We start from the raw sequence: 24,065 nt of genomic DNA, 5'->3' as shown, positions 1-24,065 counted from the left end.
AATGCTGAGAAACCTCTTTATTGGTAGAGTTTTTAAGCCTATTGGCCTAAGCTATGCTCTGCAGAACAGGGTAAACCTGAACAGAGGTAAATCCCACCAGTGCAGGGAAGAGGTGAATACATCCACATGCTGGATGGTTCAGGGGTTACTAGCACATTAACCTTCAACTGAGGTGGTCAGCGTTCCACACTTGCCAAGTGTCTGGTACGAGGTTGACCTTCAAGCACGGAGGACGTCTTTGTGGCTTTAACCGAGATAGCTTTTTTCCCCCACTTGTTTGTGCCGTGGCTTCAGGTGCAAAATATCACAGAGGGAGTCAAAGTGATGCAAGGTGGAAGATTGACCTTTGAGAGGTAGGCTACATTAGACATCCGCTAGGCTTCCTGTTGAAAACGCAGCATTATCTCCCCCTGAATGCTCTAACAATAATGGCCTGGAATAGAGTGCTTGTGTAACAGCCTGGCTAAAACACCTGGACCATGTAACCAGTGCATCACGGGAGCTCAACGAGGTATTTTTGGCAACTGCAGTACCACTTGAATGGTTACATACCGCTGTCAGAAGCCAGGAATGTCGCATTGTACAAACTGTTCTTCACATAGGGCGACTCTCGATCCAAAATTGCAATTGTTGTGATACGGCCGGTGTTCGGGTCAATCCTTAGCCAGTTGGCTGGGTCTGAGAGTTTGGAATACCTGAGGGAAGAAATAAAAAGGAGGTTTACACAATGATTCATAGTACTTACTGTTCACTTGAAGCTGAAATGTGAGCCAGGCGTTATCTGCAAGTTCTTTTTTAAAAGTGGTGAGGAAGTTTAAAATGGTTCTGTTTTGTTTTCTGCAGATGGAAATCCTGCTGGTGAATTTAGTCTCCATTTTCAGTTTGATATCTCCTTTTTTTCTATAAATGCTTTTGTTTTTATTTGTTTACACGGAATAAATATTTTAGGCTTCATGCATTTTACATAATTATTCCAACTCTTGACAGCAGCCTCACAGGGGAGACCAAACTGGCTTGGTGTTATCAGTAGCTCAAACTGATTTGTAGGACAAACCATGGAATAATAAAGTTGGCTTATTTCACATGGACTGTTTCCATGCAGATAAATTTTTTCACGGCCAAACAGCTGAGACATGCTGGGATATGCACAGTGTTATTTATCCATAGTGTTGTCAAGTCATCTTAGCCTTTTATGACACTCCTGTTTCTAACAGTGGCAGAGATAAAACAGGCTGGAAGATTTCTTCAAATTTTCCACATCTGTGAAGCGGACTCGATTCCCTTGAAGCTGTCTAGAATTTAAATCAGACAGTTCAACCTCCTTGTTTTCCTTTTTAATGTACCTGATGCTTTGCTGCATGAAGCGATCAGGGTCCTGTGCTGTGAAGGTGGTCAGCGTTGACTCGGGCATCATTCCCTCTTCTAGTTTAATGAGTTTGGGGTTGGGCTCAAAGTATGGACTCTCGTTGACATCTATCACTCTGATGGAGACGGTGGCGGTGGACTGACGAGGAGACTGAATGCCCCTTGCCAGAGGAACCTCGTTCCTCGCTTCCACTGTCAGCACATACAGCCTACTGATTTCATAATCAATAGGCTGGAAAACAGTAAAGAGAGAATAAAGAATGAATCACCCATCAAAATACAGGATAAAGGTATTAGATTTTGTGAACAGTTGTGAACAAAGACAGTTGGATAATTGAAGAAAATACAGGCAGGTCCTCTGCAGATACAGACACTGCTACACACTTTTAGTGGGTCATAAGTGATGACCGATTTTTGTTTCTGTTTTTTCTGCATATTAAGCCTGTAATATTAATGCCATCCCTAAACATGTCAGTATAGCATACACACATCCACTACGCACCCACAGGGGAGTTAAGAGGTGTAGTTTGAGGTGGAGGCCTTACCTTGACGACCGTCACCAGGCCCTCGTTAGTGGTCGGATCAGTGGGCACAGAGAACCTGCCAGTGGGATCGCCTCCGGTGATTTTGTAGACAGCATTCCAGGCCGGCGTGTTGGGCTGGTCCTTGTCAGTCACCGTAAGGTTGGCCACAATGATATTCACACGGTTTTCAGGCACCTCGCCGAAAAACTGCATGAATAAACCATGAACGTACAGAGCAGCGAGCTGTTAGTGACACTGCTGTGGCAGCAGAAAATATACCGAGCCCTGCCTCACACAGCACAGCAGGACCAATCCTCGGTAAATAGACATCTAAGGTAACTTATCATGTCGTCATGGTCATCTCATTCCCTGTCCTCCCCTGATAGCACAACGGTAGCATTACAAATTTCAGTGATTCGCGAGCACAGTAAGTGCCTCTTTCACTCAGGCAGACGCCCCCGTGGTTGCAAGTGTCAACATTTGGAGGGGGATATAACACTTAACGCACGGCTGGCTACTTGTGTGTCTGTACGGCTTCAGAAATGCTGGGCTAGCAGAACTAGGTAAGTGAGCAGAACTGACGGTTGAGTGCATATGTCCACAATGGGGTGAAATGGGGGTCCTTGTAGTGCTTTCCTTTCAATAAGACTGCAGTGCTGATGTCTCAGATATGAGTTTGTTTCTTCTTACCGTCTCAGCAGTAAACTCCGGCGGATTGTCATTAATGTCAGTGACTCTGATGACAGCAGTGGCTGTGTTGGAGAGGCCGTACATAGGATTGCCCTCCATGTCAGTGGCCTGGATGATCAGTGTGTACTGAGGTACTTTCTGGAGGGAAAGGGAAGAAAAGCAAGGGTAGGATTAAAACACAGTTCTTTGATCTTTGAACAATGTAATCAGTTCTGTAGCCAAGCTTGAAGAATGTGGATTTTCTCACTGACCTGGGAGTTTTTTTTTTTTTTGGTAAACCTATGTAGTTCAATGCAATCTAATACAGAACCTCAAAAATAATTCCTGTTTTATCCATCATATTTTTAACCCTGTTATTTTATAGTGATGTTGCTTTGAATTGTTTTGAAAAAACATTCAAGATGAATCAACACCTCTGAACACCTCTCCATTTAAAGTTTCATATACACAGGATTTAATTCTGGACTACTATTTCAGATTGAAATAGCCCTCACAAGTGTCCTTAATAAGTGTGTAGGTCACTGCACATCATATTAATGTGGTCACATAAAATGAAACAAATCTGGGCTGGCAAGCTTCTTAATTATGATGACTGATAGTGGCTTTTTATATAAATCTGATTTATCCTTTATGCAGTACATGTGCTAATGTGTGCATGTGTGAAACTTGCCCCTCTGCTATATACACCATCATGAAGCTAACAAATGATTCTTTTCACATTAAAAGCCACTCAGGTGACGGACCAGTTGCTAGGTAATGAGAGTTGGGCAAATTACTTCCATGGCGGCAACTGGCGGACATAAAACCACGGCCCCAGGGCGGAAGTGATTGAGCAGCCACCTAGTCAGATTGCCCTGACTAGAATTGCACCAACTGTCTCCAGTTTTCTATATAATTTTATTTATTTTCTCAAGCAGCCATGAGATCCAATTAAATGACAGAGTGGCAGAATTTACAGCACAGGAAATTGAGAGAAAGAAAATGCAAGTAAAGCTTCTGCTTTAGAGGAAAAAGGACAGAGAAGGCGAGAATGAAGGAAGCACACAGAAACGTTTAGCTGCTCAGTAATGCATGCTGCCTCTTTGTAAAAGTAAATAAGTGTGAAACAGCCAAGTCCATTTCTACTTTCTCATTTAGTTGGTAATCAGCAAAATTCACTCTGGCTCATTAGTTCTCAGACAGTCTGGATATTAGCAAATATGCTCAAGCTGTGTTTTGTCATCATATTTTAAAAAAAAATGCATAGCCCATTTATATAAACATGGAAAATGAATATGATGTTATGAGCCTACAACAGGCGGCAAATTCAAGAGAAAAAATCATTAACATAATGGATGGCCTCGCTAATGAAAGTCTCTATTAAGTGCTGATACAATTATTTTATTACAAGCCTACAAGCACTAAAGAGGGAATGAAAATAACATTAAGGTGTATGAAATCAAAGGAAATAAAGCTAAGTCATAAACCCATGTAGAAGAAGCTAAAGAGAAAATGAGGAGTGAAATCCCACAAAGAAGGACAGAAAGAAAAGTGTCAAACACCTCTCTGTCCAGGCCTGCTGCCACGGTAATGATGCCTCCCGTTTTATTGTTGATGGTGAACATATTGGAGGATGGACTCTCGGGGTTCTGAGACAGGATCTTGTAACGCAGCATGCCATTAGCTGTTTTGGGATCATCTTTGTCAACAGACGTTACTGTCATCACAAATGTTCCTATGGGATAAGCAGAGACAAGATTAAAACGCTTAACTCTATTTCTTTTATTAGTAATTAAAAGACATTAAAAGTTGAACTGAACATTACTAGGTTTACAGCTTTGTAATACAGAAATCCAATGTTTTTCTTGTGATCGTAAAATACCACCAACCACTTTAATCCAGCAGGAGCAAAGTTAACAAAGTTCCCGCCCCTGGAATGCCATCAGAGTTGCATGATATGCCATCATTATAGCAGCATGTGAGGATGGATGCTCAGGCTACAACTGATTGGCTGCTGTGTGATATATTACCTGGCTTGGAACCCTCTGGAACAGTGCCATTCCAGATCTGATGAGTGAACTCGGGTCTGTTGTCATTCATGTCGATCACATTGATCACAATGTCGATGGGGTTTTCTACCTGGTTGCCGTTCAGGTCCACTGCATGGGCTCTCAGCTGGAGGAAACACAAACACATCTGGACTGTTCAACTGTTCAAGCTACGATAATTCTCAACCATTCAAACATCATATTGGCACAAACCACTCACTCAGTGTAAACCAATGAACTGCTGTGACAATTAAACCAATAACCAGCATGGGGACTATTTTACTGTATAGAGAAGGGCAAACAGAAAACCTTCTTTATGCAGACCAGCATGACTAATAGAGGAATTCTGTTTTTATAAAGGACAAGTTTTTCCCACACAATGAACTCTAGCACGTGCAGGGTAAAAAGACAACCAAATGAATCAGATACTTACCAGAGACAACAACAACACTTGTCTTTTTTGCTGCATTTTTTATAATCATCCCATGAAACAGATGTAGTCTTGATTTTATTCTCTACTGTTGCCTACACTGGGTCAGCACAGGTTCACTTCTGTTTGTCTAAAACAACTGGTGTGCAGCATTTTGTGCACTTCAGTGCATCTTGCTATAGAATAAACATAGGTAATACAGTAAATATTGAAAATCCTGAGGCTATGTACACTAAACATCATATGCCTTTGCATGCAATACATTAGGGTCTAGTTCAAGTGTCTATTAATCACTGAACTATAGTGTACGATCTGTCAAGTGGTCAAGTGGAAGTCAAGTGCCTTTAGTAAAAATTAATAATGGAAACTACAAGAAATGGAGGGAAACTGGCAATCCGTAACATACCGGACCTCAACAATTCTGAGGCGCACCTGTATTGTTCTACAGTTTACAGTTCACCTGCAGGTTAAATCAAAACAGTATGATTATCTGTAGAGGTTTTTTGCAGAAAGTCTTTCATGACCTGCAAAGATCACATACGTAGACTCTATCAAATGAATATGCTTTAACTATAACCTTGCTTGATGTCAACTGGTGAGTGTTAAACCACATGAAAAAAGCATTAAAAATCTAACCTATGCAATTCAAAGACCTTTGCAATGTAACTGGAGAGCCACTAATGAATAAAGCAGCTCTGATGGCTGATAATGTATGAAACATGCACACGTGCACACACACACACACTTCACTCACAGAAATACCACATTAAATCCTTTAAATTCTCAGACGGATAAGTCAGATTTCCTGGGAGACCCCAATCTTCAGTCAGTCTGAGGAGACCATTTAAGTTACACATGACCATTGAGCATGTGCCAACTGGCAGGAATGTACAGCACCACTGGACAGAACACATTTGTCTAGATAAAGCGGACTGGAAAAGAGCATTTGCAATTCATAAGAATACCATTTAAGGGATATTTTTTAATAAACTACTGCCGTCTGACTTACGTGGAAGCTGGGGATGTGCTCTCGATCCAGGGGCTTGTTGACAGATAGCTCTCCAGAGATCGGGTCGATAATGAAGATGCCAGTGGGGGGCTGGTCAGCACCAGGGCCTGTCACACTGTATCTAAGGGAGCGGTTTTTGTCATGGTCTGACCGGATCTGTGGGGGTAAAGATTTGTTAATGAAAGCTTCAAAACAAGGTTAACTACACCATTAATGAATATCAAATCTGATTACATAATATTGAGTGATATTTTTTCAAAAACACATAAATATGGTGGCTTGGTGATGTACTGAAATGTGCATGTGATGTTAAGGTAAACATACATACATACATACATACATAATATTAACAGAATAGTGTGTGGTATTGTGTGTAGTATGTAGTATTTGTACTACACACTATAGTAATAGAAAGTAATACATATAAAAAAGAAGAAAATCTTATTTTGTTTTTTATTAAATTTTCCATACAACTTCTTTGAATACCAACTTACTTATTGACTTTTCAGCATATAAAGAGTGCGTGTCTGTGTAGAACTGAAGTTCTGCCTTGGCTGGGCTGTCTATTCTGTTTGCCATGTAAATGGAGACCCTCTGTGCCTACACCCTGAATCCATGCTGAGCAAACAGAGTATTTCCTCATCATGATATCATCCACCAAAGCCCAGAAACATCCCTTCTAATATGGCCGGATTAAATATAATACATGCAAATAGCATGTACAGGACTTAACACTCGGTAAGGAAGTCAGCTTAATATGCTGAAAAAGGATCTCCTTCTTAGCTGTCCTGAGTATTGCTGTCCTCTGTCAGCCACCCACACTAAGCCATGACCAGAGAATTGATGTAAATGAACTGGGCTGTGTGTGTCCTTGAGAGACAAGATAAAAGGAGTGTAATATCTCAACAGGCAACCGAGGAACAATTGTGATGGTAAGCACTTCAGATTACTCGCCTCTTCTAAATAATGCCAGGTTGCATTGGTACTGAATGCCCCCTGAAATAAAAGATAAATAATACAGGAGACAAAAAAGGGCCCTGACCTTTACCAAAGTGCTGTAAATATGAAGTACTTGTTGAAGGCATAAGTCTCATGTCTGTGACCCTCTGAGTTGGAGCTCAGGGCAACAGGGACCTACATACAGGGCTGTCATATCTAGCAAAAAGCACTTTCTTTGAAGTTGTGAGAGTGGTGCGTGCGCGCGTGTGTGTGTATGTGCTTCGGTGAGCTACATTACCCGGACAAGCTCTTGTGGGAATGGGCCTCGTGAGTTCTCTGGGACATTGATTGGGGGGATGACCCAGTCTCTCTTCATGCGTTTGAGTTGGCTGTCCATGTTTCGTGGCGGAAACGCTATTTCCTTCAAATCCTTGGACGTGACTGGAGGGACAGCAACTTCCTGGACCTGAGACAAGGAAATGATTAAGTTCATGAGCTGGGTAGTGACATACATTTTAGCCACACTAGCACGCATGGCTCTACGGACGGAATAAGGTCTCATCTATACCTTTAACAGGTTAAATTTTCAATTTGTCCAGTATTTTGGTTTACGACTATAGCTTCAAAATCAATGACATGTTGTTGACAGGACATGGAAAACCTTATACTTGCTAAAAAGTATGTTTACAAAGTCACTGTGGAAATGGTGGCACGCTGACAGCATTTAGCTTAACGCGCTGCTGTGCCTGAGCAGAACCTCAAAACTGCCAGCATGGCTACTGACTCTGATTAGGTTATTATTATTATTGTACTGTGGGAATGAAAGCCTTAATCCTGATCATGAAACCACTAAGATATAATCAACAGCAGCATGTGCCAACTCACATTCTCAAGTGGCACCTTACTGCAAAGACTCATATTATAGGCCGACCAAAGTCGTTTCCTCTTTGGTTATACAAGAGAGAAATTGATGTGGTGACAAAAGGAAACAGGCTGCCATTTTCTGTAAATCCTAAGTAGCTCTTTCAAATGTCATTTAATACCTATTCAAAACGTGTGTTTGATAAAGCAATCCATTCTTTTATGACTTTCTTTGTAGCTTAAAATATCTATAGCACAGCACGTGATGGTATGCTTTGGAACGCTTTGGTGTGGCTACAGTTTGGCTACTGCAGCAGCCGCACAACACCGGCACTGGTTTGCTTTAAATGGCAGACCTCTTCTTATGTCCTGATAAAATGCACCCACACAGACAGACCAGCTTCCATAATGGATCTGCCATCCTCCCTCGCCTGTAATGAATGAGATTTGAAACAAAGGAGGATGGTACCTGCAAGCCAGACTCTAAACACACAGATGGCTCAAATTGCCTATGCTGCTCCAGAGACTGAGGAGACTGAAGTAGTGCCAGAGAAAGTTAAAATAACCTTGAACAAAACAAGGCAGGAAGGAAAACAGAAAAACAATATGTGAAATCTCAATGTCAGTGAATGATATCTGGGATTTCAATGGAGCTGTCGTGTCCCTTGAAGTATTTTCCCTTCCGCCGCCTGTAATCATCTGAATGTTGATTGGTTGTGAGGTCTTCAAGTCTGACAAACTATTACAAAGTGCCCAACGCAAACAGAAATTAATTACCGCTTTGCTACCTTATAACGTGACCCATATCCCACTCTACCCCTCCTCTGACATCTGGGGAACTGTCGGAGAGCTTCCACTAATCATGTTTGAAATCCGATTATACTGCTTTCACACACTGGAAACGCAGTTAGGCAAGCGGACAGATAGCAAAGGAGCATGATTCAGAAATATCTATTACCCTATTAAAATGGGTGCGAGTGAGACCCGTAATTATTTGCAACCTGTGTCTGGAATGATGAATGGCATGGTGGGTTTGTTCAGCCCAACACACATCTATCTATGGTTCACTGGATGTCTGTACCTATCCACACTCTCTGGATCCCCTCCATCTTCTGACTAGGAGTCTACTAGGAGTGTGTTAGACTGAGTGATGGCCTGAGTGTTTGCGTGTGTCGGGGAAGGATTAGACATATTTGCCCTTTTAGAAAAATTCTGTCTTTTAGATACTGAAATGTTTTCTCCTCACAGACTGTGGTGGAGCTGGGTTCCAACAGAGGTGGAGATAGTGGGCGAGGACCCTCTCATGTTAATGAGGATATTGTTTAGTTGTCACTGATTAAAATGTTTCCCCAAGGCTGCTGCATTCATGGACTAATACAAAATGTAATCGCTGATGTGATTAAGAGATGCGTGATGATTCATGACAATAATTATGCTGTGGGGAAGACAACTGCTCATGACCTCATAAGTATGCACAATAGGGGAAAGTCAATCCCTGATTTCATTATGGACAAATCAGAACAAACCCAAGAGCTCTCTACAGATACAGATCAGAATATGACTGCTAATGATACAGCTGATAATTTGTATACACATGCATAGTCAATGTGAGGCTCTGAGTTTTATTTAAAAAGTAACAAAGAAAAGAAAACTGCCGAAATCAATGTTTACCTGTTCGGGACAAGTATGCATTTGCCTTTGACCAATCTACAACAGTGACTGATGGTATCATTAAAATCACATACCTGCAGGAGGTCCTATAGTAAATGGGTGTCAGTGGCAGTGTTTTGAAAAGCCATAAAATCATTACTGGCTACAAGCTTAATTTCTGCCCAGCAGACCACTGAGCCATACTGACAGTAACTACACATACCTGTTAGTATTAACTTTTAATGTACTCCCACATAAAATATGATGTCCACCTTTGCTCAGATTATCTGCTGTGGTGCATGTTTAGAAATGGCCACTTGTGGCCATTTGCTTATGTGTATTAGAGGGATAAGAAAGAAAGGCACATAGGTCTTTGTAAGACAATTATCTAGACAAACGTTATTTAGACAAACATGATTATTGCACTCACTCCATCTAGTGTTACAGAATTATGGCAACCAGCCATGTAAAAGTTATATTCAAATATATTTCAACAAAATGAAGTAAATGCATGTGCAGTGCAAGCTATGAAACATTACGCTATAATACTTGAGCACATGATAATAATTTCTTGCAAGTAATCAAAAATCACTCAGTTAAAATGCCCATCTCTAATACATATTTGCAAATGCACATAAAAGATCACTTATAACATTGTAGGACAGGTGATGACAGAGAGTAGCTCACGGACTTCTGATGTATGTGTGTGTAGCGTCACTCCTGTAAGTTTAAAGCAACAGATATCATCTAATTGAACAGGATCACATAATCCACTGGCACTGAAGTTAAAACCTATACAATAACACAGCAGTTCCAGCTTCTTTTAATTTCCTGGTTACACAGCAGATGAATGGGACATGTGCAGTGCTTTTTTGTGCAATTCCTCTGATCCTCAGCCAACCACAATGTTGACATATGAGCACATGGTCATTCTAACTAATTGCAGATGACTGCACAGCACGTCCAGTGGAACGGTTAGAGCAGTACTCTGCAGAGCAGCAGATGCTTCCTGTCTTCCAAAACACTGAAAGAGGTGTGTACCCTTTTGGATGATAAGGCAATAACCTCACGATCACAAGGCATGCTCACTGAAATCAACTTTACGAGGAGCTATTTTGCATCTGCTCTTGCTATGCACTGACCGTGTTGAGTATGTGTTTGTGCTCCTAGTAAATTGACACATTAAGTTTTAATTAGCAAGCATCCATCCAGCCTCTCAGAACACCTGCTACGATTTAGGGAACTAGTCATCTGTGAATGTGCAGTATGCCTAATAAGCGTAAGTTATTTGTTGTGAGTGGAGAATTGATCATCCCACCTTTCTATGGCACTAACATCAGTCAGACAATCGAAAAACAAGTCAAGAATGTTAGAGAAGTGATTAAGGTATATTCACCTGCTCGCCGGAGGTTTTGGAGGGTGTCAGCCTGACTTGAGTCACCCATTGCTGCTGAGAGGTGGTGTCACTGGCCTTGATCAACAACTGTAAGGAAGGGAGCGTAGAGTACTGAATACTCCTCTCAGCATAAACTACTCCGTCGCCCTCTATCCGGAAGTCAGATGGATTACTGCATTCAAACCGCATCAGACCACTTCGGCCACAGTCGAAAAACCTCACTGCAAGAGACAGAAACAGACAGATTTAAGTAAACAAAAAATTAGCCCAAAAGTGAGTGACAAACCTAAAAAAAAAAGAAAAACAGATGGAGACAATGAAGGGGGAAGACAGACAGAAACACACACACACACAAGGTCCACAAAGGTTTTCCGATTCTCCTTCTCGCTCATACATTATTCACTTCAAGCTGTGCCCCAAAGGTATTGCTCAAAACAGGTGCAGTGGAGGAGAGAGTTGGAGGGAGAGAAAACTAAGGAAAAAAATGAAGAGTGCCCCTCAAGGTCTATTAAAGACCCTAAAGCAAAACCACTATATTTAAAATTTGATGCTTAAATTAGACTGTCTAAATGTCCTGTTGTGTTTGGGCTTGAGAAACCATATGCAGCAAACACGTAGAAATCAGCCAGATAAGTCTTACTTTATTTCTAGCTAAGGCTATTGCATGCTAGCTTTGTCCCCCATGACATACTGTGATGCCTTTGCGGATGACTACCGATCCTCACCTCCTCAAGAGACAGACATAAGTGCACGTGATGTTTATTTCATCAGCATGTTCACACAGAAAACACAGCGAATTTCTCACATGCATACATCCACTGCAGACAGGTGGCTCACGGGGGCTCGAGTCCCGCTGGTACCTCAGTGACACTGCTACAACACAGTTCATGTTACAAGTGAGTGACAGCACAGCACAGCCTACACGTAGCGCTTACATATACACACTAACACACACACGCACACACACACACACCTCAACACCTAAGAGCTCTATTGTATGATTCATGTGGATATGTTTCCTGGCAGGCCCACACAAAACAGCATCAAGGGAAAGATAAAAAATTCCTCCTGGCCACAAAGATCACAACATTACCGAGTATTGTTTGTGTGGAGGTTCTGCTGGTGCCGCCTTGAATTATTAAGAGATGTGGAATTACTTAACAAAAGCCTTGAAGGAGGGTGCCTAATCTTCCTTTGTGCTGCCACCTTGGGGACCCACTGATGTCTTCAGAGTATCATCTGCACATGCACACCCAGTTCCTCTGGGCTTTAAGAGAGGATGCAGTAGATCAGCTCGGGGTCTAAAGAAAGTCCTTTAAATCGAAGGCTTAATTCAATAGTATCACAAAAACACATGCAATCAATTCTCCTAAAGTGCACCACACCCTACTATTAATAAATCTCTTGGTGATGACATTAGCTAATTTAACACTTTTCTTGTTGCTTGTAACGATAGACAACGCAGATATGGCAGGTTTTCTTAGTGGGCAACTAAAGGCAGAATGGCTAAAAGCAACACAGCAGCAGCAGGAAATAAAAAAACTATTATGGAAAATGAATGCAGTATATTTTCTTTAGCCGGAGCAGGAATCCTATACAAAATGTTGCATTATTGAATGTGAGAATTAGTAGAGTGTGTGTGTGTGTGAGTGAGTGAGAGAGAATCAAAAATATGAGGTCGCTTAAGGAAAGTTTGCCAGGCAGTGTAATCATAATGCATTCATCCTGACGAATGAAAATGCAATCTTGCGCTAGTTTATCAAAACCCAAACAGGGAGAACAAGTCTTCTGCAAGGACTGTGTGCTGCATTGTATTAGAGATACTGCTTAAAGATTTAAACACTGACAAAACAACCAAAAACTGCACTGCAAACTGGACTTTTTTTAACTAAAGAATTGCAGTTCGTCTAAATATTGCTTAACAGCATACAAGGTGAAATGGCATTCAGCCAGCAGTTCCAATAATGAAGACAGAAGATGACAAGATCTTTCTTCTATAGTGGAATACACTTGATACTGACCATCTCCTTCCCGACTGCCTTTGTTAAATTACCCTTGTCCAATTAGTTTTTGTTCTTTGAACCTGGCATCACTGACATCAGATAGATGACCTTCTCTCTCTGAAGGTTTTGCCTTAAAGCCAGCCGCCTGTAAACTCAAAGCCTTCAGGCAATCACCAGCCAGTCCAAGTCAGCAGATACTCAGACAGAGGTAGAATACAGAGTAAGGCACTGTCAAAATAACTCACACTACAGGAGAAGACAGCCCATAGATTCACTTGGAGGTGGGCAGTATCTCACTCACACTCACTCACTCACATGACTGGGGCGTAATGTTATTGTAAGTAGACCTAATAGCTGAATCATCACTTTAACCATTTATTGATAGCAAAAATTGCTGCTTTTCAGTTTTTTTTAATCATAACATTTTATCATATTATAAAGTTAAGACTGGACTTTAAATTAATCTGGAAAAAAAACCTAATGGAAATAATCCTCAATTATATAAAGTGGTTACAGCTGCGGTATGAGTTTTGGTAGTTCTTGTTGAGAGGAACTACTTCTTCTTTCTTCCAGCAGTACCTCTTTAGCCAATTCCTTGATCCTCGCTGTATTTAGGGGCATTCCAGCAACCATTATGTCAGTATGTAATAGCAGGAAACCAGTAATGTAGCACAAACTTGTCTGATGTTAAAAAAAAAAGTCATTTATAGACTACAGATACCATGCTGGTTTAGTTAGGTTAAACCTAATCCAAACCTTTTGACTATACATTTTTATGAATGTGTAGTAGTGCACTTGACAGCAACACCCCCCCGTGAGTTGTTTTAGCCTGAGCCTCTTGTTGAGCTGCTCCAGCTCTTCAACACCATCTGAAATTTGGCCATCAGGATACCTCTGAGAGACCCCTTCAACAGTCAGCCCCCACGGCAATCACTACACAAACTCCCAGCAGGCATGACCATTTCCAATGATAATGAATGGGAATGTCCAGCATGTGTCTATTCATTTATCAGACACACTCTGGTGGTTTATAAAATGCAGAAATGTGCAGTGTGGCACTGCTTAAACCCAGGCTGCTGCAACTTATCTATACCTAGATGTATTGCCTCCCTAAGGTACAGGGCTAAGAGAGATCTTGGCTGCCACGCCCTATCAGACATGTCGTCATGGACACAACGATAAAGGTCTTTGGTTTGGAGAGAAATGCCGATGCAGCAGAGGGGGACTGGGGGTTGGGGGTTAAAAAAAAGAGGAGGGGGAGAAGGAGAAACACGCCTGTCAGCAGAAAGGGCTGTCCAACTAATGCCCTGCACCGGGGCCCAAAATTACCTCCGGCTCAATGATCCTATTCACAGCTTAGATGCCCCCCTCACTGACAAGCAACACAAAAACCCCGGCTAACCTCTGCCAGAGTGCCTCTCTATTGTCTGCGCCATCACGTGATAACTCAGACACACACAAATAGTTAGAGAGAGATAGTGAGAGGCAGAAGAGAGACACATTTAATTTGGAACATGGATTGCAGACTCTGCGACTGCATGCAGGCAAAGAAAATGTTCCTCAGTCTTTATGCCTGCATGTCTGCCAAATACACTGGCTGCAAGTCCCTCTAATGTGCTGTAAATGTGACAACACTGAAACCCCTCATGTGAGATCATCCCGTTATACCATCACTCATTTTTGGAAAGTGAGGTCACTGACAGTTGAGAAATACTCAGCATAGGTGTCTCATCAGTAGTTATGGATAAATGCAGACGCAGGCAAATACCCCATTGGCAGCACCCCTCACCACCTCAGCCCTGGCAAATGGTACAACATCCCTTACAAAATGCATTATTCACAAATGAATGTGGCCAGGTTTAGCAGAGTGGCCTGTACTGGCGATGAGACAATGCAATATGAAGCAGAGGCTTCAAATGAATGTGCTGTGTGAGACATGCATGCCAACACCACTGTTCATAAGATCCTGTTAAGCCCCAGTGCAGCTCGCACTTTGGTACCTCAATTCAAACTGCTGCTATGAAATTCTAATTGAGTCAAAAAATGGGGAGAACATGCCAAATTAAGGTCAGAGAATAGGACTTTGTGCTCGATCACTAAAATATCCTTTAAATATTCGCTAATTTCCCAATAATCAAACTGCTAAAAGCTCTACACATTATTTTTTTAAACTTGATGATGGCTGCTTGCTATGCGTAATTATGCATGTGTATGTTATTTTCGATGTATTGTTTTCTTAATGCCACTATTATGAATGCAAATTCTACAGTCTCAAAGCTCTGCAACTTATTACAGCCTATTCTTCACAATTACAATTATTTCCGTATACAAATTTAAAAAATACCATAGTTTTTTAAGTTAGTCCTCCAATGGACTATGATTGTTCGGTAGCTCTCTGATCCAGTGCAACAGTGCATTTGCTATTTTCGTTCCACGCAGTCTTCTCTACGTTTATTTAGAACTGATGGACCACCACTGCTACAAAATAATCACCGAGGCTATGCGGGATGATTTAAAAACTACAGTCATGTCAAGAACTGAGTGAATAAATCAGGGTTTGTGAAACCATCATCAGTCCTTTCTGATAAAATATTCAGCGGAGGTAGTGGGCCTGTGGCATCTGATGCTATGTTAAACACCTAAATAAAGACTTTTCGAAAGAAAAATAAAAATTAAAACAAATAAAAATTATTATAATTTATTTAAAGATGCTGAGATGCAGAGATGAGACTGAGGTATATTTTTGTTTTCAGAAAATGATATTCTTCAGAGAAAGTAAACTGTTTGTAGCTGAAGCCGGGATCTGGGAAGGATGATACTGCCGTTTGCCAGACTAAGCCCTCGAAGGCATTTTGCTAATGCACTGCACTTCAAACGCGCAAAGCATTCCATGCATTTATAGCTGGGCCTAAAATATGTAAGGGATTTGCATGAAAAAAACATGCAGTGTTTGTACTTTGTTCAGTGTCTCAAGCAATTAAGAAAACTAAAGAGGAATTGCATCAGAGCATAAACACATTTAACAAGCAACTGGCTCATTTTCCTAGCTTGATTGCAGTGACCATTCCCCCAACACTTGGTTTGTGTAGTTTATGCATATTGTTGAAGCTATTTTTCTTTCCTAAGACTGCAGCCTCAATTAGAGATTTATGAAGAGGCCCTCAAGAAACGTATTGATACTACCTTCCCTTATCACACATACTCACATTGGCATACACACTGAGAAATTCAAGTGATGTCTGAGCGGCTGTAGCTATATGAGCTTGCTGAATCTCAAACACAGAGATTTTTAAGTTCCATTTATCTAGCAAACTGGCCCTCAGGAGAGGGAAACTACTTTCATTTGTTTTGACGTGCTCTCCAAGGGTACAGCAACCACTTTTGACAACCACTGTAATTAAAAGGACAATTACAAGATAAGCAGACCCCCAACCACACCAAGAGTCACCTCCAATTCCTTCAGAGTACCAAAACTTATCCCTATTCCTGTTGGGTACAAAGGTTCTCCGTTTTGTCTCAGCAATGATTACCCATAAGGAAACCACCATTACCCTCTTCACTGGCTGTCCCCTGCCTATGCATTAACTGCATGCTTAGTAGATACCTGCTGAGCTCTGACTGCACAAAAAGCTAGCTGAACATAACTGGCTGCTCTGATCTCATTAAAATGACTTTCAGTAAGAGCCTTTTATGCCAGGGACCAAACAAGTTTTTCTGCAATGGGAAAAAAAAATGTCAGTTTGCCTCTTTTGAATATTTAACCTTTGAAATTAGCAATCGCAATGGGTCGAAAGTGAAGAGAAAGTGCAGGGGGACTTAACAATTATTCTCAGGCCTTTGTTTGGTAAATGAAATGATTCTGTATTTTCCAGTACAATGACAGACGAGCATTGTGTGGATTACGGTGTCACTGGAGCCAAGAGCTGATAAGACTAAGCTACATCCTTCTGCAGTTATCAGCGCATAGCTACTGGGATTTTGTTCTGTGAGTTATTGAGACAAGTGGCTTGATACAGAGGCTTTAGTGGGGTATTAAAGTGACCACATTACCAGTGTGTCATACTCTTAACTCTTCATGATGTCTTTTGCTGTGTGATTGTTCACAGGTGGAGCTCATTTCGAAACGCCTCAAAATATGCTGGCAAATTAAACTATGAAAATGACGAAAACTTACAAATTGGCAGAAAATGTGCCTTCTGGTATGTTACACTGTACTTTCTCCTTCAAGTTCAAAAGACAATTGAAATTTAGTGAAGAACTTATAATTACTGTAGACAGTAGTAGGACTAGTCATAGTATTAGCTAAATGTGTCAATGCCAATGTAAGTCTAGATCTCAAAGCCTTCAGTCTACAATGTCCAGTTGCCAGAAGTGAGGTATTGATCTTCAAGTCCATAAAAAACTATCCTTTGACCTCATTCCCTCCCCTCATAAAGGGTCACAGGTTTTTAATTGCTCTGTATACTCACTGTAATTCACTTTATAAATGCTGAGATCAGCCACTTTGTTCAGGCTTTAATGATTAACGCAGGGAGGGAGAAAGGAAAGAAAAACAAAAGCACTGAGGGGTACAATGAAGTAATCTGTGTGAGGTTGGAGGCCAGAGTCAGGTTGGGACACCGAGATGTCTTTCAGAAATCAGACTCTGAATAACAATCCATTTAAGGTGTCCACATGCATCACTTTTTATTGTTTCTGTATTACACAGGTCATTCTCTGGTGACCATACACCGCAGTAATACACATTTTAGGGAATGCTTCACTGCACCCTACCATCCATCTCCGCTGTGCCATGGGGCTGTTACAGTGCTACTGCGTCTCAGGCATTTTCACCTGGACGGGAAGCTAACTTATCCAGGAGCCCCTCGTTGGGTGGGAAACAACTATAAATATTTAACATGAGATATTGATCGCTTTCATGTATTATACATCTACCATGATGAAAACAAAGACTATACTTAAAAAGAAAGTTCAAGTACTAGACACGGTCAGATTCACTCAGAAACCTGAATTAATTAAAGTAAGAAAACCACATCCACATCTCTTCTGCGCAGTGCTGTGTATATAATGTCAGATGGAGGACAGCTTGAATATATGTATTTGTTAAGATAAGCACAGCAGGCACTGATACAGGTTAATTTTTCTGAAACACATTTAGAGTTTAATGTCTGTAAAATGCCCAACAGAAAAGAGACAATTAAAAGTAAGGCAGCCAGTGGCTACATCGGTTGATTACTATGAAATTACCATGCTTCTGGTTCCAAGCCGAGCTGATATTTTCCAAAAAGTCTGATCACGAGGGACGGGCACTAAAGCTGCCTCAGTGCAACCTGTAATGTGACATTATTAGGTCCTTTTGATCTCAGAAGCACAGACTCAAATCTATTTGGTTCTTCCCCTTGATCATTTCTGTCAAAATACCATCACAAAAATCAAAGAGACAAAGAAAGAGGCAGTGACCAGTGATGAGGTAACCTCTGCTGACATGTTCACTGGTTCTTTTAAGACTTTTTAATAACAGCAGCAGAGTAGTTCCTGTCTCTGATTTGCTGCTGAGAGAAGAAACAGAAATATATCTCTGCAGTTCCACGGGGACAATCATGCAGAGTTTCGAGTGGAAAAACAGAATAGGTGACTTATGCAATGATGTCAAATGTCTCATTCTGCTTTCATCAAGTGTAAAACTAAGTGCTAAAAACATGCAAAGTGGGCCTATAGGCTCCAGCTTCATTGTCTCTAACTTTAGAAAATATTAACTGTCAAACTACACTTCGCATTGCCACGCATTGTATTTCCCAACTTAACTGAGTCATGACTGCATATTTATGGAAATCATATCAACAATCACTTAAATATAGTGCCACAAGATACCCACTTATTTTAGAAAGAGAGCAAAACTGTTATCACTGCAGAAAACACTAGTGTCTCTGTTGTTCAAACAGTAAAATGCACCAGCTTGTCTGCAAGCACTGTGTGTTTAAGGTGGAAACAGACTAATCAAATCCCAGCAACACACATATTTTCCCTTTGTGCAGTGCACAAGTAACAAACAGAGGCTGAGTATTTAGCCATTTAGTCATATGATGATATAGATGGACAGTGGAGGATTGAATAATGATAAAAGAGTGGTTCGAGGAGTTTCAACAATTTTTTTTTAGTTCTTTTGAAAACCTGAAGTTGTTTAAGAAGCAAAAGAACTACCAACCTTCCACAGCTGCCTTTCAAGCCAAAAGCATTTACATTTCTGAGACTAAAAATTAGGTGGAGTAGTACTATAGCAATGACCTTATCACTTTTAATTACTTTTAATTGGAAAATAAAAAAAAAAACAAAGGAAATTTTTTCTTATTAAAACCGAATTCAGAAAAAAAAGATGATGTTGTTGCATGTATCACATTACACACATGATATTTTCCAAGACATTTAATAGACAGAACAAATAAATCAAACTGACCATTCAAGCTTTGATTTGCAGTGGACAAAGGGTTGTAGAAAATAGTGTTCAAAAATTTTCCAGGAGATCGGTCACCAAAAAATCTATTTGTACACTATCAAATATGATAGAAATTTACACAGCTGTATATTAGGACATGATTATATTCTGAAAATTGGCCAACCTTTAGTGACATTGACCATGACTGGAGAAAGCTGATATGCCATTATGTAAATGAGATTTTAACCATTTTCTTAGCAATAATGACTTAATACTAATTAACAAGAAAGTGATGGCTGATTAAAACATGCAAGGTTTGTGCATCCTCTCTGCCTTTATAGGGAATAACACTTGCACCTGCTTTGCGTAGCTCTGTTGTCAATCAAACCAATGCAAATGACTAGCTCAGGTAAAGACTGATGCGGTCCAGTGCATCCAATTACAAACCTAACCACACACACACACATACACACACACCATGCAGTTTCTGTTCAGTTTTCCCTTCCTTTACCAGTCTTTAACATGCACATGTGGAAGTCCGTGCACAACAGTCACACACATATATAGTTTTCCTTTATCCCTTTGTGTGCTCAAAACAGAACAGTGCAGCAATTTGAGTCAGATTCAAAGAGTGAGGGATTTTATACAAAGCAGAGTGTCTGTTAAAAAACAAAAAAAGACATGGAAGAATATGATGCACTCACCTACAGTCTGAAATGTAAAGTAAAAGCAGTAGAAAAATGCATGGGGGATCTGGGACCAGTTCTTGAGGCCATTATGTCGTGTGTAGAACAGTCACAAGTTCATGCTGAGTTTTTGAGAACAAAACTAATGGAATTCCTGCTTTTTTTCCTTTGGAGAAGTCAGGGCATGGGGAGAAACAAGAAGCAAGCATGTGAATCCTATTTGGCTGTGAAACAAAGCGGCAGACAAAGGAAGATGAAGCTGACAGCCCCTGGAGAAGACTATTATACTGTAAGATAGGGGCTGCCTCTGTCTCTCTCTCCAAGTAAAGAAAAATTATTTACTTAATCATTTGTGCACACGCAAAAAAAATATGTTCGGTCTAACTGCTCACACCAACCCCTATAAATTGCACAAATGCACATTTATGTGGTAATCAGTTAAAATATTTCTAGAGAGGTTGAATAAGAATTTCTTTTTAAATTTCAAAGCAAAATATTAAAGAAAGAAAAGGAAAAAAACATTTGTTTATGAGCCCATAAGGATATTTAAATGCTTCTTTTTCAAAATAAACAAAGCAAATTAGTCATTGTTGTGGGCAGACCATTACAGACACAGTTGCCAACCATTATCCTCATTTTACTCACTTGCCCTTTGCCACACTTGAGAATCACTCTCTCTAAATCCCTTCATACAAACAAAACAAACAAAACATATGGAAAAACCCAAGGCTGTAGAGTCACTGGGTTTTTGAAACCTGTCTCCTCTGTTCGGTTGTGGAGGAGAGAAAAAAAAAATCCATCCTCAAAACAATGACAGCAAGGAAAAAGCTTCTTCTTCAAAGAGAGAGATTAGGGCAGCTGCCAATACACAGGGTGTGCACATTTGCCATTGCACGTTTGAATCAATACGTGTCAAATTCTACTTGAAACACAATTAGCCCATGCTTAAAGAAAAAGACAAAAAATACACAGAGAGAAGATTAAAGACAAGCCTGATGTTCCTCTCAAAAGCTTTCACATTCAACGCATACACAGCCTTTCAGACACATGACAGCTTGTTATGTGCTAGCTCAGTTGAAGAAAGCAAACAGAGAGGAAAGCATGCATTTGTATGAATTTACAAACGCTGTCTTAATGTGTCAACTGTGCTTATTCCTGTGTACAGTGTTCATTCCTGGAGATACAAAGCTACAACTGTGATACCAAACGTGGCTTGCTAAGAACTTAGTTTGACCCCCACAGTTAGTTTGCCATCAAAGGGGGAGGCAGGTTATAGTCGTATAAAATCCATCTGTGCAGTGCAATTAATGTCTATTTCAAAGCTGAATCAATCATATTCTCGAACTGATAGCACAAACAAAAAGTCTTAAAAAGCCTTTTTGATCGCAAGCAGTTGGACTTTGAGATGGTTAATTGGAACTGTTAATTTGAGTTGGATATAAAGTTGGTATCTTGTGTGATAGAGACATTTTGTGCACAATGCTGTTATTGATTTCTGTTACTGTTTTTTTTTTTTTTGTCTTGAGCGCAGAGGTTCAGACCCTGATCCTCAATGCGGCATCAATTTGTAAGAGAGACACATCTTTCTATTAGGGACGCTCATTTTCATATGCATGAATTCTTTTTTATTTCTGAGCAGAAGCAATTTAACACAATCCAACCCGACAAATTGACATACCGCATTGGAGTCTCGCCTTCACATAATGCAGTGTGAGCAGCATTAAAATCACACAAACTATTTGTTAATTCAAAGAAGTTTTCCATTGAAAAGGCCTGTAGACTGAAAAATTCTGCAAACTTCAAAGCTAAAATATGGATTTTAACAGTTCGTACAGGTAATGAATGAACATGGTTTTCCTTATGTGAGCAAAACCTGTTAGACATTACAAATAGCAAAGGATATAACAGTCCCCGAAGTGTAACAGTTGCAAATGCAACATCAGGTGTGAGCAATTAGTCTTGGCGGCGGTCCAGTACAAGGAAGTGTCTCCTCTCACATGCATTATCTGTGTGAAGGGACCAGTACAGCATTACCATGAGGGGAGCATGGTTGTGTGACTGGACTCTGTGAGAGGAGAGCCCTCTTACTCCCATGTAATCAGCTGAACTGAGTGGGTTCAGAGAAGGATCTCTGCAGCTGTGCTTTATTACAGACACAATGAGTCCTAGATTAGGGGAACTGGAAGAAGGGGGGGTAGAGGAACACGAAGGAGGAGGGGTGAGAATGACTCCAAACACATCTGTCCTCAGTTTGTCTGCAGCTATAACACAAAACCACAAGCATGGCCATGTACAAATCTGTCTCCGTTTCGAAAGGCCGCCTGTGGAAATGTTTCCAGACCTTGGGTTTTTAAAGCAAGGACTTGTGGGAATAGTCTGTCGCCTCGCAGTGATAGCAGTCTTCATCAGGGTCACACTAACATACACGGTGGTGGCATGAACAAGCAGGTGGCACAAACATGTGAATCACTGCAGGCAGCTTCTGATGCTGTCGGGTGGTCTCAGGGAAACCATCAGTTTAGTTCTACAGTGAATGGCGTGCTGTTTTCCTTCTGTTCCCATCTGTCTATTTCTTTGCTTTAAAATGTCACAATAACAGCCTGATCGGTCATTAAACAGTGTAACTGTTGTCCAATTATATAATGCTGTCTATGCATCTACAATGTTGTAAAGTGGGCATTCAAATTTCAGAAATGCAAGTGATCATCTCGCCTCCACCTGAGTCACCCTAACAGACTCGGAGAGAGGGGGGAGAGGGAGTCATGGGTGGAGGGGGATGATGTTATGTCTGGTTGGTGCTCTCCTATCATTCTGCTTCAGTGGAACCTCTCAGGCAAACAAAAAATGCAGGTTCACAGCATGTTATGCCAACAGGGGCAATACTCACCAGGAAGATATCCCACTACCATTAGGGCTTACTGGAAAGCCTTTCTATCCCCCTCAGAACAGCTTACGCACAAGGAGTGATTAAACATCAAACCACACTGTTGCACCTTAATCCACCGTCACATTCCGGATGTGACTCCCTGTTTGTCTTGCTTTTTTCCTTCCACATGTACATAAGTAGAGATGAGCCGATTCCTGACACTATTCAGATTTAATTCCACACTAAGCTGTTGTGTTTAAAAAGGGGCAGTAAGACTTGGTTGAGAAGATTTTCCTTTGTTACAGTTTACTTACACAGAAGTGCTACAGCTAAGAAAAGGCTAAAAGTTGGGGAATTTTTAAGTTGGCAACAAAAGGCCGGCAGGCACATGATACAGGCAGGGTACAGCACTGTTTCTTTGTTGGTCAAGCTGGAGGTTAAATTGTTTCATGCTATTTTTTTTAACTCCTCTGCTTGGCCTGCAGGTGTAAGAACTGCAATTCCCTAGACTGGAATTGATCCTATTTTTTAAAGCGCATGAACAGACCAACAGGAATATTGGGGGCAGCATTACTTCTGTGGCTGGTTTTATTACTTACACAGCTTCTCATCTAAGGCTGTTCTCCCCACTTACCCACATGCCTCTGATTCACTGGAGTGGGCACAAGAATTATGCTTTTCTTCACTAGCTTAATCTCATTACTTTCATTGGCTGATAAAACCCGGTGCTAAAATCAGGCTTATTATTTATTGTTTTGAACAAAGTCTATCTGCACCAGGTGTGTGAGCTTGCTCAGATGGAGGGAGGGATTTAAACAAGCAGTCCAGGGGTGATAATAATAATAATGACCTTTTATTTTTTTTCTTCTTATCTTCTGTGGTCAGGTATGACACAGCTGCTTATTAACCAATATGATCTCCTTCGCTACTCTATTTCCTCCAGGACCACACCGGACAGATTCGGCAATATACATGGACACTCAAGATGTACAGCCCAATAACTCACATTATATGAATTCAATAACACATGTCTAGAGTGCTGCATGGTTGTTGATGGGAACAGTAAAACAAACTTTAATATCCCAGTGTGTTAGAACTGTTAATGATCAGTGCTAAGAGTGCTGTAACTCACTGTCCCTGGCCACTTCACTGCCAGTGGAGACAGTAATTCTCATGCTAACACTAC

The 24,065-nt window shown here is 40.8% G+C and overlaps 1 protein-coding gene across 1 annotated transcript in view; it reads right to left on the bottom strand.

Moving 5' to 3' along the window:
* Nucleotides 1–24,065, bottom strand: part of cdh2 (cadherin 2, type 1, N-cadherin (neuronal)) — a 56,258-nt gene that overhangs the window by 10,492 nt on the left and 21,701 nt on the right. Inside the window, exons 3-11 of the mRNA XM_046407593.1 lie at nt 10,892–11,112; nt 7,283–7,450; nt 6,046–6,201; nt 4,589–4,733; nt 4,121–4,293; nt 2,580–2,717; nt 1,911–2,096; nt 1,344–1,597; nt 553–695 (exon numbers count right to left, since the gene is read on the bottom strand). Of these exons, the coding sequence (XP_046263549.1) occupies nt 553–695; nt 1,344–1,597; nt 1,911–2,096; nt 2,580–2,717; nt 4,121–4,293; nt 4,589–4,733; nt 6,046–6,201; nt 7,283–7,450; nt 10,892–11,112 (1,584 nt within the window). The remainder of the gene's footprint in view (nt 1–552; nt 696–1,343; nt 1,598–1,910; nt 2,097–2,579; nt 2,718–4,120; nt 4,294–4,588; nt 4,734–6,045; nt 6,202–7,282; nt 7,451–10,891; nt 11,113–24,065) is intronic.

Source organism: Scatophagus argus, chromosome 13, assembly GCF_020382885.2.
Source record: "Scatophagus argus isolate fScaArg1 chromosome 13, fScaArg1.pri, whole genome shotgun sequence".
Lineage (NCBI taxonomy): Eukaryota > Metazoa > Chordata > Actinopteri > Scatophagidae > Scatophagus > Scatophagus argus.
The sequence above is the reverse complement of the archived record's forward strand: the minus strand, read 5'-3'. Positions and strand labels throughout refer to the sequence as shown.